At 39.6% G+C, this 18,119-nt stretch overlaps 1 protein-coding gene across 3 annotated transcripts in view; it reads left to right on the plus strand.

The window, feature by feature from the left end:
* The window catches only part of MSRA (methionine sulfoxide reductase A), a 308,591-nt gene that overhangs the window by 193,081 nt on the left and 97,391 nt on the right, over nucleotides 1–18,119 (plus strand). For all 3 annotated transcript variants that reach the window (XM_054062226.1, XM_054062228.1, XM_054062227.1), the window contains one exon: nucleotides 11,087–11,193. In XM_054062226.1, the coding sequence (XP_053918201.1) occupies nucleotides 11,087–11,193 (107 nt within the window). The remainder of the gene's footprint in view (nucleotides 1–11,086; nucleotides 11,194–18,119) is intronic.

An 18,119-nucleotide genomic window follows, 5' to 3' on the forward strand; every position in this document is an offset into this window, starting at 1 on the left:
TTTTGAAGGACTGTACTTTTTTTAGACATTGCATAAGGAATCTATCATCTGCAAATAATTAAAATTAGACACTAGAAATGACATTGTATTGCTAATGAGCAGATGTGACTACTTATACCAGTGGAAGAACAGCTGTACACATAAAAAACGCTACAGCGACCCTAAACCAGCATTATGTATTCTGCTACAGGCCTCTGACTTCATTTAGAGATTAAAGGGAAAAAGTAATCTCTGCATGGAAAATATAATCATTTTTGATTTTTCTTTGCATTTCTGTAACTCTCTTCCCTTTTTAATTTGAATGAAATTTGCAAGTCTCAGATTAAAGCTTAGAGCACCTTTGTCTTCTGTTTCAAAGATTATTAAGAGTCCTGATGTTTTCAGCATTATTACAAGGTGTAACAAAAGAACAGTAGAAATACAAAATCTATTGTCACCAGACATATTAAATATATTCAAAATACAATTACTGACCCCTTAGGGAGCCATCCTTGATCCAATGCTCTTCAATATTTTCATTAATGACTTGGAGGATACAGTGGAGGGGATGCTAATTAAATCTGTGGTAAAAACATTGCTGTGAGGCTCTTAAAAGAAATGAATAAAACACAGCTCTGTGTTGATAAATTAAAAAAAAATATAGAAATCTATATGTTGAGACATAATAAAGATAAATGTGTATTGGTTCATGCAGGACTGCTTGCTCAACAATAGGAATATGCACTACGTGAGTAGTTTGATAGGAAACAGCATCTTCTGTTGCCTTCAGGTTCTTCTAAGTCCTGCTCTTTCCAATGAAATACCAATGGTGGGACATAGTTGACTGATGTCTACTCATCCCACCAGCAATCAATTTAGTGGTCCCTTGCCCATAATCACCTTATAAATACCTGCAGTCTATACTTCTTGCAAAGTAGCAAAGATAGTCTTTGCCAGTGATGCTTAACTAATCCTGCACTTTGAGAGTGCAACTTCATTTCTTTCATGAGCTGAAATGCCTCATGTTATGTTGTTCTCATTCTTTGTCCTTTCTTGGGAATGAAATATGCATTAAAAATAAATACATATTATTAGACTGATTTGCATCCCCAGGAATTTTAGCTGTCATGACCCAATTTGCATATTAGACTCTTTTTATCCATATAAATTAGAATAGACTTTTTCTGACCTGTATTTCCCATTTAGGAGATGTTGTTTTTCCATATCACAGAGATTTGACTCTGCATCTTTTTTAATGAAGGGGATTATTAGCCAGTGCAGTGGTTGCTGAGATGGCTGTATAGTTTGCGTTATGAAGTGAGTGGTGCTGAATCAATTCTGGCTCAAGGGCAAAAGCCCTTCTGAGCTCTGATTTCTTCTTACTTTTAAGCTACTGCTAGCTTATTTATTTTATATCTGACAATGATGTGCTAACCACTTCTCCAGAACTACGAAAAAATTAACTTTATCTTTCAGTATGGCTATAGTCAATAATAAAATGGTTCCTTGAAGACGGGAAAAAACACAAAACCACGGTATCAATCTTTTGTGCCATTGAAGATGACGCTGTGGCTCTTATGCTGTGGGAAACATGAACCCACCACTCACCTGAAGGGAGGGTAGATTTAGATGAGGTATAAGAAAGAAATTATTTGTGATGAGGGTGGTGAGGACTTGCACAGTTTTCCCAGCGAGGTGGTTGATGCCCCATCACTGGAAACATTCAAGGCGAGGCTGGACAGGGCTCTGAGCAATGTGATCCACGGGAAGGTGTCCCTGCCTGTGGCAGGAGTATTCGAACTGGATGGGCTTCAAGGTCCCTTCCAACCCAAACCATTCCGTGATTCTTTTTGTTCATAATGCCTGTATCTGCTAAGAACAACATTGGAAATTGTTTTTACTCTCTTACAGTCTTCCTCAGGATCATTTCTGGGTTATTTTGTACCTATAGCATAGTTGTGTTTGTAATTGAGGAGAGGAAGAGGAAGGGATGAGGAGAAGAGTCTTCATTTTGTTTCAGGCTTGTGGGTGAAAGAAAAGGAAAATCTGGACTTCAGTGCTTAGGACTGTCTTCAGTAGCTTTCAAATATCCATGAAGTCAATGAATATGTGGTGTTAATAACAGCATCTAGATGTTCATGTGTGTTTATAGAATTAGAGAAGAGCAATCTTAGAAGGTCTTTTTCTGCAGATTTTTTTGATGGACTGTTACTGATCTTTTCACAAGGATAGCAATAAGCAAAGTCAAAACAAAGTAATACCAAATATTCTTTTCTTCTTCAAACAACCCACTAGTGAAATCTGAGGTGCTGAAGCATGGCATCATTAATCATAGTTTATGGTGATTATTAGTAGGCTTTTAATCTTTGTTTTCGTGTATAATTAGGTACAAGAGGTCAAAGCCAACTCTCTTCTAAACAACAATATTTTCAGTGAATGACTGTGTTCCTCTGCCTGCAATTTTCTCTTGCATATTTATAAGGACATACTTGTCTGTGTTTTGAGAAAGCAGTATCCCCTGAGTTTATTTGCTGATAAAAACAAATGACAACACTGTTATTTTTATTATCACTAATGATTTTTATTACTATTGCAATAACACCTGGTGGATCATACTAGGTTTAGATACATAGTGCTAACACATACCTAAATGTAGGCAAGACACTAGTGAACAACAGAGAAATGAGAAAGGAGAATGTACACGAAGAAAAGAACAGCAAATCTGTGTGATTCCATAGCTGAGATTTATGCAGTAGCTGATCTGAATTGCTGTATTTCTTAAGTACATTTTCTCACATGATCAGTAGTTGTCCAGCTTTTTGTAAGCATCATAACACAGGTAGTCCATGAAGAAAAGAGGCAATGAAAGCTCAGTTCAGATGCCTAAACAGAAACATCTTCCGCCATGTCAGATTCTCTGGCACATTTTGCCAGTCTTCCACTTTTGCTTTAGAAAATGTGGGGCTCCCTTATACCCTGTGTCATGTCCTCCAGTGTCTTCCAGGCATCTTTGCTCTACTCATTTATTTGGTTTTGAAAACTGTCAAAATCTTCAGCCAGATTTGTCTCACTAGCATAGTCATGTCAGGTGGGATAAAGACTGAAATAAAGCCACTGAAATTTAGGTATTTCCATAGGCGTAGAGTGTCTCAGCTCCTATGACTGTCAACAAGCTCATTTACACCAGCACTAGAAATCTTAAGGAAGTATTTTGTGTTGTCTTTGTCCTTGGAGATATAAAAATGGGACGAGATGAGGCCCAGGACAACCTGCTGTAGCTGACACTACTTTGAGCAGTGGGGTTGAACTAGAGACCTTCACGAACACCTTCCAATCTCAGCCAGCCTGTGATTCTGTTTTAGTTTCAAAGCCACATGAGAAAACCTATAATTTGGTAGTTGGATGAATGAAGATAAAGCAAGTTAAAGCAGAAGTACTTTTCACCAGACATTTTTTCTGAAGCAAATTATTAAAAATATTGAATCATAGAATCATTAAGGTTGAAAAAGACCTCTAAGATCATCAAGTCCAACTGTCAACCCACCACCACCGTGCCTACTGAACCATCTCATGACGTGCCATATCTACATGTTTTTTGAACAACTCCAGGGACGAAGACTTCACCACTTCCCTGGGCAGCCTTTTCTGATGTTTGACCACTTTCAGTAAAGAATTTTTTTCCTGATATCCAATTCAGACCTCCCCAGGAGTATTTTGAAGCCGTTTCCTCTCATCCTATGGCTTGTTACCTGGGAGAAGAGACCAACACTCAACTCACTACAATGACCTTTCTGGGAGCTGCAGTGAGTGATGACATCTCCTCTCAGCCTCCTCTTCTCCCGACTAAACAACCCCAGTTCCTTCAGCTGCTACATTGCTGTAGCTGTGATGTTCTGAGTATATGTGCAAGTCAGAATTTCTAGGGAAAGCTGGTGTTTGCTGCCTTGATCCCAAGGGGAAGAGGAAAAGTGTAGTTTCCTCCTTGACACTGAAAACCAAGTATATTGAAAGCTTTGCAAACCTTTTGTTCTATTGACAATATAAAAGTTTTCTTTAATATGTAGAAGACGATTAATGTATTGCAACCTTCTGAAGAAACTCTTTTATATTTCATTTATCCCCCCTCCACACCAGCACCTTGAAAATCATCAAAAACTCTCAATCCACAGCACTGTAACTTTTCTATTAACATTTTTCTCCTTTGATCATATGCCATAAAGAGTTTTACTTTCCCTTGGCAACTTTTAAGCAGTATAGATGTAATCATTACAGTGAGTGATGACATCAAGCCAGGGTAACATGGTGCAATTGATTTTTACTAAATAATTATATGATGAGCTGGAAAAAAGGAGTTTTATTAGTCTTAACTCAGCAAGGATTGATTGGGGAAAAGCTAATGACCAATCAGTATATCAGATTTCTGCGGGTATAAGAAAATAAGTGACAGCTGAAGAAAAGTCTATAAATCACAGAAAAAAATTATGATAAAAATAAGAGCTATGAACTGCCCTTTAAAATATCACTGGGTGGCACAGAAGAGTCTAACAGATCTTAGCCATTTATCTCCATTAAGCTTAGGGTCCTCTGGGAATAGCAAGGTTGACAAATGATGCCATTACTTTTTTTTTTTTTTACTATTTTTAAATGGAGAGAAGGTAAGGAGTGTTGTTCAAGTACGACTTTCAAGTCATTAGATGGTCGAGTCTTCAAAATAAATCCTTGATTTAGCCAATAAAATAAATAAAATACATTTTATTTTAGCCTTCTGTAGGTCATATATTAAACAATCACCATTTTGAAATAAATCTGCTTGTTTGCAATTTCTAAAGGAAGAAGAAAGTACAGTACTTGGGAAAATGTGGTTTTATTTATACTGTGGATATTCTGGCTTCTTATTGACCTCTAGATACTCTGGAGTTAGACAGGCAGAACAGTGACCTATCTAAGATGCCTCTCAACAGAAACTTGAACTGTAGCATAATAGCTTTATAACTGCTTTAAAGAGGCAACTCTTTGCCCTGATCAAGAAGACATTGTAGTTTTGACAAGTTATGGAAGCTATGAAGGGAAAAGTAGTGCCCAGCTGAATCAAAGCAGGGATGATCTAATGTATTCTACTCATTTGTAGAATCATAGAATCATGTAATGTTTTGGACTGCAAGGGAAGTTAAAGGTCATCCAGTGCCAACTCCCCTACCATGGGCAGAGACACCTTCCGCTTGATCAGTTTGCTCAAAGTATCATCCAACCTAGCCATGAACACCTCCAGGGATGAGACATCCATGACTTCTCTGGGAAACTTGTGCCAGTGCCTCACCACCCTCACAGGAAGTTCTTCCTAATATCTAATGTAAATCTCCCCTCTTTCAGCTTGTAATCATTTCCCCTTGTCCTATCCTTGCACTTCCCAATAAAGAGCCCCTTCTCAGCTTTCCTCTAGGCACCTTTCAGTACTGGGAAGCTGCTCTAAGGTCTTCCTAGAGCCTTCTCTTCTCCAGGATGAACAAGCCCAACTCTCTCAGCCTATCCTCGGATGGGAGGTGCTCCAGCCCTCTGATCATCTTCATGTCCCTCCTCTGGACTTGATTCAACAGATCCATGTCCTTCCTGTGCTGAGGACTCCAGAACTGAATGCAGGGCTCCAGGTGAGGTTTCACAAGAGTGGAGTGGCAGAATCCACTCCCTAGGGCTTCTGGTCACACTTCTTTTTTAGATTCATCCCAGGATACAACTGGCTTTCTGGGCTGCAAGTGCACATTGCTGGCTCACGTTGAGCTTCTCATCCACCAAGTCCAGTCAAAGCAGAGCTAGTATTTACTATTTTGATGCTAAAGATATGGGGGAGGCCAAAATTAAGTAATTCCTACCGAGGTGCATTAGAATATATGAAAACGTTGGTTAGAGGATTTTGTAGATTCATTTCTTTGATTGTTATCTACGTTTTGGCAAATAAGTTTTTCTGTTGGCACTGTTTGTGTTGCATCGCAAGCTCCACTTGGGAATTGTACCTCTTGCAGGATCCGCGAAAACATCACAGCTCCTTGTTCTTTCCATCAATCATCCTGTGGCCACAAATATCTGTTTCGTGTAAGTCAGACCAAGTGCTCAGCTCTTGAGGGCATTTTTTGATTGATTAGTGTTCTGATCTCTGCTGGAATAGCGAGGAAATTTTGTTGTCCAGAGTGATCCAGGCTGAGAACCCCTGAAGTGCTTTAGTCAGCCAAAGTGAAATTCCTAAATATGATCCATGCCCAAAGATTTAGTGCTCCAGATGCCTTAATTCTCACTGGTTCTTGAGAAACAAGAGATTACAAAGACTGGCTAGTGTTCACGCAGGCTTTGGGCTTATACTCTCTGGCCCTATGCAGTGTTTTCAAAACCACATATTTTTGTCTCTTGCCAGGCAGGTGCAAATTCTATGCTTTTCTATCAGTTCTAAAGTCAGCCTCTCCATCTAAGTATTCTTTGACAAGAGATGTTATGGTTGTTATCAATGTTGCAGCCGATTTTCTTTGTCTCAAGCATCAACACCAACTGCCATGCTTTTGACTCCAGGTCATATTTGTTCCTGTAATTGTTAGATGTGTTCCTGATCACCTCGTCAGGAAGGCAGTTATTTGCCTTTTTGACTGTTACTGTCTTACACCATTAATGTTAGTGAAGTACGACCAGATGAAAGGGGGTAGTTTTGTGAACCCTGGGCTGCCCAAGGGGCTTCTGGTGTCAGAATCCTGGAGGACCTGACATGAAGCTCAAAGAACTGCTTCTGCTCTGACCTTTCTTATACATGATAGAAATCATGTAAATCACTTAAGGTTTGGTTTCCTCTGTGTTGTGGCAGAGACATTGGGCAGCACTTGAAACTCTGCCTGATTGTCTCTAGTTACAGAGATTTTGTTCAACGCTGGAATCGCGTCCTGTGGGTGTGCTGTTGCGACAAAGTGGAGCAGGGCTGATGGGCCATGCAAGATGGCGTTCTGCTTTTAGGCCTCTGGAAGCTTTTCCTCAAACTACCTGTTGGAGAGTAATGGGCGTGAGATCAGTCAAAGTGTGTCTGCTGGGCATTGCAGCTGTACAGGAGGCTTTTTCTGTGTTGTTTCATTCTGTGAAAAGTTCCTGAAGGTGTTGGTGAAAGTCTTTCTTCCTGTCAGAGAGCTCATTCCTCAGTGTTAATATACTTTGTTAACAGCTTTAAGAGGGATTCTGGTTATCATCTCAGCCAAGAATGAAAAGGAGGTTCCATGGCCTCAAGTAGTGCCAGGGGACATTTAGATTGGATATTAGGAAAAATTTTTTACTAAAGGAGTGGTGAAGCATTGGAGCAGGCTGCCGAGGGAAGTGGTGGAGGCCCCATCCCTAGAGTTGTTAAAAAAACACATAGATGTGGCACTTGGTAGGCATGGTGTTGTTAGGCTGACAGTTGGACTTGTTGATCTTAGAGGTCTTTGACAGTCTTAATGATTCTATGATTCTAAGATTCTATGATTGTATGAATCAGGCCCTACGGACAGACTTCCCCATGTACTATAGCCTGAAGAAAAGTTATCTCCTGGACCTACCCTAAATTCTATCCCTAACTTGGCAGGTTTTGCACAGAGAGTGGCTTTAAGATATCTTGGAGAAGAACAGTTGTAGGCAATCAGAACTTCCCTGCCTAGAAGATCCAGCTGCTCTAAAGATTTGCAGCTGACGTTCTGTAGGTATTCTTTCTTCTTCCAGTAGTTATGTTTTAGACAAGCTTGATTCACTGGTTTGATTTGGAATTAGAGCAAAATCATATGCACCTCTTAAAAATGGAGTTTAGTACAGGTGAAAAAAATAGTCTTGTACTGATAAAATTCTTGTTGTGTAGAATTTTTACTGGACACCTGAACCTGAACTCTGTCCATTAGTGGTAAGAAATATTGCTTTAATCCATCCAGTCTGTAATGCCAAGAGCTTTTTCACTTTTTTGCGTAATTGTAACAAAGACAATGGTCATTCAAAGTACTTCCAAATCTCAGTGTTTTTATAATGTCTGATTACAATTTGCAATAGCTGCTGAAGGGTGTTTAACAAATGTGTGCAAGTCCTATTTAATTACCTGGGAACTTGTAGGGTGAATGGCATGAAGCCTGTAGAGATTATTTGTAGTTTTATTTGTATTATATACTTAGAACAAATTCCTTGAATGTAGTGGAAACATTTTGGTGCGCTGAAGATCAGAGGTTGGCTTGTTGTCTCAGCAGACGGCTTTTTTTCAGTCTAATGTGCATCCAGTGTAGCTAGAATCAACAGCAGCAATGTTGACAATCCCTTGTAAGAATGGCTTTTGATTTAGCTCTGTATAATATCTCTAGCATCTTCATTGCATTATGTATATTTTCTCTTTCTTATCTGAAGCCTAATGTGTATAATGATGGTGTCATATTAACAGAGAGAGGTAGAGTGTCATGAGAGACAAGATAAGAAAGACGTGTTAGAGAAGGAAGGAAAGTTAAATACAGATGACATTGTGGAATTTTTAGATAGCCAAGCAGAGATCATTTTTTATTTAGCAGACATTTTTTTTCAGACAAAGACAGAATTGTTAAGCTCAGTCATCCTACCACCTTTGTTACAGTAAATTGAATTTCTTGCCTTGTTTGCTTCTCATTGAGTTAGTGAATCTCAACAAGTAAGACTTGCCAGAGGGTTTTAAAAAATCAGTGATGGATCCTTGAGAGGTAGGTTTGTACATGTGAAGTACCTTACTAATAACAACAGCAACAGTGGCAGTTGATTATGTATATACACATGTAATTTATTTTATTTTATTATGTTGTAGTCCTTGTGGCTTAGGCAATGTATTAGCTACTTATTGTGGGAGATTTACGTGCAAACTGATATAAGTAACAAGTAAAAATAAACGATGTATTAGTTTCAGTGCTTGATGGTGTTAAAGCTACACTTTGGGCTAATGCTTACAATACTTATTGAGTCTTCTTACAGCAAGTGGGTTTAACACTGCAAGCCAACACTTGAGTGCTAGGAGAGGCTGTTATGATCACACAATTGGACTCCCCCTTAACTATGTAATTTCATCACTGATCTTGTACAGCTCTTCAAACTTTGATATATCTTGGCAGAAAATGTGTACCCTTCAGACCGTATATAACATCCTTCCAGTTCATGAAGGGGGTCTGCAGAAAAGCAGGGGAGAGGCTGTTTCTCAGGAAGTGCAGGGACAGGATGAGGGGAAACAGAAAGAGGGAAGATTTAGATTAGATATGAGGAAGAAATATTTTCCTGTGAGGATGGTGAAGCACTGGCACAGGTTGCCCAGAGAAGTTGTGGATACCCCATCTGTGGAGGTGTTCAAGGCCAGGTTAGATGAGGCTTTGAGGCTTTGAGCAACCTGAGCCAGTGGAAGGTGCCTCTGGGTAATGGCAGGGGACTGGAACTGGATGGGCTTTAATGTCTCTTCCAACCCATAATATTCTATGATTCTACTATATGAAGCCCTCAGGAAAGGAATGTGGCTTTAGGTGCGTTGTTCAGCGCAAATTGCTCTTTTCTATTTGAATATTGCCATATTTCCCATCTGGATTTTGTATACTTTTTATTTTCAATTACCATATCTAGTTACAAGACTTTGCAAGGACTGAAGAGCCTTATTTTCAGGTTATTTCACTATATACATTTCTGTAAATCAGTTAGTTCTTCTCTTAACCTTCTCTTAAATAAATTAATTAAGCTTTCCATTACCTTTTTGAAGGGATTACGTATATCAGCAGTTAAAGGGCTAATCCTTGTACAAAAATTGCTCATTTATGGCATAATTTTGAGGAGTTGCTGGGTATGTATAACTTGGGTTTTGCTTTTATGCAGTATTACATACATATCTTTGTTTTCTACTTCTCCCAAATTCAAGAACATTGTGAAATGGTTGTTGTTCCTAAGCCTGCTCACACAATAACAGTACTAATGCAGCCAGACTTCCTCCAAACCTTCTCCTCAACCTATTTATCTATCAGAGTCCTCTTTGGAGTTCAGATTTAAGAGCTTCACAAGAGTCATTTCTTCGCTCCATAACTAGAATCGTGGAATCATAGAATCATGGAATCATTAAAGTCGGAAAAGACCTCTAAGATCATCAAGTCCAACTGTCAGTCCAGCAACACCATGCTTACTAAACCATTTCCCGAAGTGCCACATCTACACAGTTTTTGAACACCAGGGATGGTGACTCTACCACTTCCCTGGGCAGCCTGTTCCAATGCTTCACCACTCTTTCAATAAAGAAATTTTTCCTGTTGTCCATCTAATCTAAACATCACCTGGTACAACTTGAGGCTATTTCCTCTTTTCCTATCAGTTGTTACCTGGGAGAAGAAACCAACACCCTCCTCACTACAACCTCCTTTCAGAGAGCTGTAGAAAGTTATAAGCTTGCCCTTCAGTCTCCTCCAGACTAAACAATCCTAGTCTCCTCAGCTGCTTGTAGTAACACTTGTTCTCCAGATCCTTCACCAGCTTTGTTGCCCTTCTCTGGACCGGCTCCAGCACCTCAGCAAATAGTGGTGGTGGTAGGAATTCATAACTTCAGAGTTAATTCAGCACAACATGCGTACTAGTCTTTTAGTGAGTTCATTGTTTTGTGAAGAGAGAAGAGCTAGTTATCTCCAGGGAGACTTTGAACCTTTCTCACATTAAGATATACCCTTCCAGCACAGGAAAATCTTTAAGCGCTTGGTAAAAATCAACTTTTTTTTTTTTTAGCCATTTGCATGGTTCAAAATAAATATTTTAAGAGTACCTTGATTACAGTAACTGTTGCTTGATTATTTAAGGTTCTACATCTGTATTTTACTACTGTGTGATTTACCAAGATGTAGAATGCTCACATTTCATTTACATGCTATTTAAAAGGAGATATCAGAGTTGAATCTCTTATTTAAACAAAAGGGCTATTTAACAAAAGAAAGACTTGGACTTCCTAAAAATACCTACTGGGTATGCACATAAACCATCACGGTAATCCAGGTGTATGGAATGTCCTAAAATCGGGTCTGTTGAACTTGAGTTTGCAGCCCAGTCAGGTAGGGAGTATGATACTCATCGTGCGCTGTGTTTTTTCTCTCCCCAGGAATGCGACAAGGTAATGACGTTGGCACACAGTATCGCTCAGCCATCTACACATATTCTCAGGAACAGATGGAAGCTGCCTTGAGATCTAAGGAAGAATATCAAAAGGTATTGTTGGGCAGGGCATGGAATTGCTTCACGTGTGAGTGGAGGTCAAAGACAACACCAATTAGTACAAAGTCACTTCTTGTGCTGTGCATTGTCTCTGCATTGCTGTTGAAGCTCTGCGTTCCAATACTGAACTTGCATCATATTTCCTTTAAATTCCAGCTTTTGTGAAATGTTCTTTTTGTATGTGAGTCATTTTATAACTATGCAGAAAGAAAAAGTTACTTGTGCAGAGATAGTTTTAAGCTTTTCTAAAAATATGTTTATGTGGGTGCACCAGAGCAGAAGTCTGTGATCTTAACGCTATTCAAGCATATGTGGACCCCGTACTCTGAAGGGTGTAGCCAAAATCTGAGACCTAGGAGTTCCTGACCACTGGAGGAGAATCCTGATTAATATTTGAGCTTGATAACTCAGGATCATCCACCTGCTGCTTCTAAGATGCTTCTGTCAAACCATTCCTCTTCCATGAATGTCTTTCATTAGATGTCACAGCCTGTGGCTTAGTAAGACTGTTTTGACACTGGGATTTGTGCGAGAGAAGATTGATGCTTTCCCTTTCTATACACAGTCCTGTTTTTCAGTGAGATGCATTCTGTCTCTTCCCTGCCACATAAGCCATTATTTAAAGGCAGAGGGATTAGTGTCCTGTAGTGTTGCTGCATTGTAATTGCTGTCTGATCTGCCTAGTGGTCTTGTAAATGCAAGATCCAGATTCTACAGCAGAGATATATAAATTCCTATAACTAACATGAAATAAACCACTTACCTAGGATATCAAGGCAATAGACTAACTGTTAAGTAGTGCTAAAAGAATATCAGCTTTCATGCATTGACTTATACTATGGCTTCACCAAAGTGTTATGTTGAAGAAACAGTGGTTTTGCTGAATATCTGATGTTAAAGACCTGCATTTTGAAGAAGGAGGGTGTATCTGTCAGAGACTTTACCAAAGTCTGAAAATACACCAAAAGGTGTACATGCTGAAGTCTTGTGTGGCAGTTTAGTTTTCATGAGTGCGTGTGTGACATTGGTGGGCTGAGCTATGTGTGCATTTGTAGGGCTGGTTTGAACATGCAGTTGGCATTATTTTGCATGCAAAGAGATGCTCTGAACTGAAAGTAACTAATTTGCAATTCGTTCTTAGCAGTGTGATAACTGTGCATGTAAATTAAGTGTTCAATGACATATGTATATATTTTGTCATGAATAGCTGAACACATGGGGATAAGTCAGTCTTACAGGTGTTTATCTGTTGACAGAGTAGTTTCTGAATGTTCAGTATTAACATCTATCATGCAGAACTTCTTTCTACTCATTGTTTACCCTAGATCCGTTGCTTTTCCCAACTGTTTTTGATCCTTTTTGTTAGCATCTGCTGACCAATATCACTCTGTAAGACTTACAGCTTTCGGTTTGCTTTCTCAACTCTATTATTCTCTGCTGTTATTTGTCGTTACTGACTTGAAAGCAAAATTATGATGTAGGAGATTACAATATGATATTACAGACGTTTCCATCATCAAATAGTTTTTTTAATGGCACAATTTAAAATTTACCTACTTTGAAGTCTGTCACCATTTAAAAAGTGGATATAATTAGTACATTTATATAATTAGGCAAAACTCTGTAAGCAATCACATGTAGAGTTTGTTTTTGCAGTGAAGCAAGGGGGAAAGAAGAGAATGATGCCAACTAAGGAGATAAAGCAAATATGTACTAAAATTCCTAGAGGATATGTGGTTTCTGTGTGTTATTAACAACAAATCTGCAATATTATCTGTTGTGGTATTGCAGTGGCAGTAGAATGGTTGTAAGGGAAACATGCTGAGCAAACAACATGTTCAGGAATCCCTTTTCATATTAAATGTTTTGTACAATATTATTTTAATGTCAATGTAGTGCAACCATTTTCCTTATTATTGCAGGAATTTGAAATATACCAAGCTCTTCTCTCTGGCGACCAATGGTAGGACCCGAGGGAATGGCAGGAAGATGTGCCTGGAGAGGGTTAGGTTGGACATTAGGAAAAGTTTCTTCACCCAGAGGGTGGTGGAGCACTCTAACAGCTCCCCAGGGAAGCAGTCATGGCACCAAGCCTGATGATATTCCAGAAACATTTGGACAGCGCCCTCAGACACATGGTGTGTATGTTGGGGTTGTCCTATGCAGGAACAAGAGTTGGACTTAATGATCCTTGTGGGTCCCTTCCAACTCAGGGCATTCTGTGTTTTTGTGATTTTCTTTTGGCAGTGACACATCCATATCTATGCACCCAGTAATGACAAATAAAAGCTTGTGGGGATTGCATAAACAGAGGAAGGAGTAAAAAATGTTAAAAGTACAATAACTGCAACACGTATGAGTGACTCTACAGGTTTTTGGCACAGCAAATGAATAAAAGCAAAGGTATTTTATTTACTTGTTGTCTGAATATGCTCTTAGATTTCTTTTTGAGCTGAGGCCCTACAAGATACTGAAGAAGGTCCTCCAAACAGAGAATTACGTGTTTGCTAGATGTTGGGTTTTATTTCATAAAGCCAGATATGATTCTTAATTCAAAGGAAACATGTTTGTTCACTGAGGGTCATAGAATCATCGAATTGTTTGACTGGAAAAGACATTTTAGGTCATGAAGTCCAACCATACTTGTCCACTACTAAACCATATCCCTACACACTTCATCTATCCATCTTTTAAATACCTCCAGTGATGGGGACTCAACCACATCCCTGAGCAGCCTTTTCCAATGGATGATAACCCTTTCAGTGAAGAATTTTTTCCTGATATCTAATTTGAACCTCTTATGGTGCAACTTGAGGCCATTTCCTCTCATCCTAAAAAAAAGATAGATGCCATGAAGCCCCAAGGATATATAATGAATTCCTGCCTCCGTAACAGCCTAGCCGGAAGTACCAGCTCTTCTCTAGGAGCCAGATAGCTGTGCTCAGCTCTGTCTAGTTTCAGCTAGCAGCATGGACTGAGAGGAGCAGATCTGTAGAACAAACCAGTTTGTGTTGAGGACCCAGAACACACTGTGTGCATTTTAAGAGGGTTTGCTTTTCATCAGCAGTAGGTTGGTCCTCTGAACCACGTGCCACCAGCAGATGGAAGTCAGTGGTGCATTTCTGGTTTAGCTCCATCAAAAGGAATTGGGTTCATTCATCCCAAGACCATGCAGAGAAGTGGACCAAAGCTTGATAAGTGACAATGATCAGGAGATTTATTACAAAAGCACACTTCTGCTCCAAATCGAAATGCTAACTTAGCTTAAACCTTTAGGGTAGTGCTGTGCTTCAGTGGAGGAGTACTGTAGTTAAGTGCACCACATCCCTAACTCCTGCCAGCCAGTGAGTGAGAATTGTAATGTGCATAGAGCCCAAGTCTCTTGCAGGGTTATATATATTTTAAGTTGTGAAACTTGTTGCTGATTTATGCAGCTGTTTTAGCAGCTGAGTGGCGGCAATACAGCAATGAATATGCATTGTGCCATGCGTCTTTAGCTGTTGATGAAGCTGAATGCGTACAGTCAGAGTCAGCTAGTGGTAATATATATTATAATACAATAGTGCTGGCGGTAAATTGTAACACAATGTAAGTGTAATCAGAAAAACATAAAATGAGGGCCAGGGCTTGGTGAAAGTACTGTGAATGAGCTGTTCCATCAGTTTTGCCTGAAGCTGAAGTTTTTTAATACAGTTGAACCTGAGGTTACTCAATTTTCAAGACAATTGCTGGGCTGGATTTGGTTTTCAAATGAATTATCTAGGCAATAATCCAAATAGTGAAATCAGAGTGAGAGGAAGTTTGTGTTTATTTTTTCTGAATCAGAAGCCTGCATTTGTTTTGTCAAGAACCAACACTGAGCTTTCAGGCTCCAAGAATATAGAGTTCTTCACCCCATGTTTGGCTTATATTAAAGTACCCCAAAAATTCCAATATCTCTGCAGCCCCTGGTAGGATAGCAATAACAAAGAATATTGTGCCCAGAGAGAAAAACACGGGTCTATTACTTGGTTACAAAGGCAAATATTTGGCAAGAAACAATTCTTCCACTAAAAGGCCCCTGTGAATAATTATGGATGAATTGAGTCTTGAGCTCTTGACTGAGATGTTGGGTGATGTGAGCAGGTCTTGATTTGTTATAGCCAAGAGAAGTTGGTGGCAAGTGTTGCTGTCATTTGCTCTCATAGCTGTAATCCAGAGAGAGCAGCAAGAGATAAAGGAGACAGGAGTGAAGGGACGAGGGGGAATGGTTTTAAGATGAAAGAAGGGAGATTTAGATTAGACATTAGGAAGAATTCTTTTCTTGTGAGGGTGATGAGGCCTTAGCCCAGATTGCCCAGAGAAGTGATGGCTGCCCCATCCCTGGGGGTGTTCAAGGCAAGGTTGGATGGGCTTTGAGCAACCTGATCCAGTGCGACGTGTCCCTGCCCATGGCAGGGGCGATGGAACTGGGTGGGCTTTAAGGTCACTTCCAACACAAACTATTCTATGATTCTATAGAAATGTTGAGATTTTATGAAGACATTAAAAATGTACCTTTCCTAAAGTCCAGAGAACTGGAAGGGAGAGTTGTTTTTACTGAAATATAGGAAATGTAGATGAAGCACAGAAGTAACTTTTTTTGCTTAGAAATGGATGGAACTTTGCTATAAGTAACATAGTAACATTTTTTAAATTTATTTTGACTCTAAGGCTATAATCTTGGAAAATTTCTCTACAGGAGCAGATTGTGATGCTGCTGGAAATATTCTTTGAAATTTAAACTAGCTGGTCAACTGATTGAGAAAATAAATGAAATAAAACAGTAAAGACAGAATTACAAAGGAAAAAAAAAACCCAAGAAATAAGCAATGGCAACTGTTTGCTTTGGGGCCTGGAAATATGTTTTAGGAAGTTCAGAAAGTATTGTAAGTAGTGGTGAAGTGATTGAATTTAAAAATTAAAATTCAGTATAAATATAAAAAACATCAAGCAGTTGCAACTAACCCATTGCCCAATCTGTTAGTCTGGAGAAATGTAAATGTCAGGACCTATAAAACCATAGGTGGGTAGACTTTCTGGAGATCTTGAAGGGAACAGCATATGATACTCAGAGGAGAGACGACACTGCAATTCATACCAAGTGTGCTTCTGGGAATAGCTGAAGAAGATTATGGAATCATAGAATCATTTATTGCGTCTGCATTCACATGCAACTGAGAAGGGAATCTTTGAACTAGTAGCTTCAAATGTACCGTTTGGTTTCCCAGAAGTAGGAGCTGGAGCATTTGAGCCTGGAACACCATCGTTTTTTCTCTGTGCTTCTGTTTGTTTGTTCTGCATGTGTTTTACAGTGATAGATTTTTGCAGGGGGGATGGGGAGGGTGGTGTGGTTTGGGGTTTTTTTTTTGTTTGTTTGTTATTTTTTTTAACTTTTAAAGCCCTAAACAGTTACATGATAAATTATGGATGAACATGGGAAGAATGTGGAGAAATATTATTTTGTGGGATTTACAGTGCTGTCATTAGTTTGTAATGGCCAACTTTCAGTGTGGCTACAGTTACATGATAGCACTCCTGATCCTGAATTTGCTCACAGGATACCTGAGAATACCCTGAATTAAAACCAGGATTGGCTTTGGTAGTGTGCATGAAGCTTCTCCTTGGTGGGATATTCAGATACCATGTCTTAGCCAAGAGATGAAAGCCAGCTGGTAGCCAGCAGTAGAATCTCCTTTGCTTCCTTGTGAAGCAGAAGTGCTTGTATGAGCAGTACTACACTCCACTGGAAGGACTCAACTAACCACTGACCGGGGAGTTCACATTACCTAAAATGAAGCATGTGCTCAGCCATGAGACATACTCGCAGGGCTTGATTTCAGTTGCTCAAACGTAGTACTGTTGGGGAAGCTCTACTTTATCTCAATCAACTTCCACCTGCCATTCCACAGCACACAAATGTCCCTTATGGTCTGTGTCATATACACCACTACTCTGAAATACCCTGAGCACCACAAATAGTTCTAAATGCCTGTGTTGGAGTAGCTGAGTTTAGGCACACCTTGATCTCTTGTAATTATAACGGAAGGAAGTTCAGGTACTTAATTCACATGTGTCCTGCACCATATATAAAACAGGTTGTGATGGATGGATGGATGGATGGATGGATGGACGGATGGATGGATGGATGGATGGATGCAATCTGCAGGATAAGGGAAACAGTGAATTAGTGCTGGCCAGGAGAAAGTACAAGAGTCTCTGCAGCTCAGCACCCTAAGAGATGCTGTGAAACTTTCATAAGCTTGCTGTGGGATGATGTGGGAACAAAACAGCAAAATCCTCAGCTGGAAAAGCTGGAGCTTTACATTTAATATCACTGAAAGCTGGGAAGGAGGCCTTTATCATGGAGTGCAGGGATAGGAGGTGGGGGAACAATTTTAAGCTGAAAGAGTGGAGATTTACATCAGATTTTAGGAAGAAATGGTTTCCTGTGAGGGTGGTGAGACCCTGACCAAGAGAATTTGTGGATGCCCCATCCTTTGAGGTGCTCAAGGCCAGGCTGGATGTAGCTTTGAATAACTAGATCCAATGGAAGGTGTCCCTGCCCATGGCAGGGGGTTTGGAACTGGATGGGCTCAAAGGTCCCTTCTAACCCAAACTGTTCTATGATTCTATGAAAAGAGATTTAAGAGTTGGAATTTCATGGCCAGTGCAATGAGTTTGGGGGCAGCAATTTGCAAGGAAATGAAGTGATTGGGATTGTATTTGTCAAGACAGGAGGAAAGGCTGTTTGCAGACCTACAGGATCGACAGTTCTGAGGTTTTAATTGCATGAAGGAATGCCTTGTGGACTGAATTTACAACATTTATCTGTGGTTTTATGCAATGTGCTGTGTGAGTTTAGAACATGCTTTGGCTGGGAGATGGTTTTTCATATGTTT

This window comes from Cuculus canorus, chromosome 3 (genome assembly GCF_017976375.1).
Source record: "Cuculus canorus isolate bCucCan1 chromosome 3, bCucCan1.pri, whole genome shotgun sequence".
Lineage (NCBI taxonomy): Eukaryota > Metazoa > Chordata > Aves > Cuculiformes > Cuculidae > Cuculus > Cuculus canorus.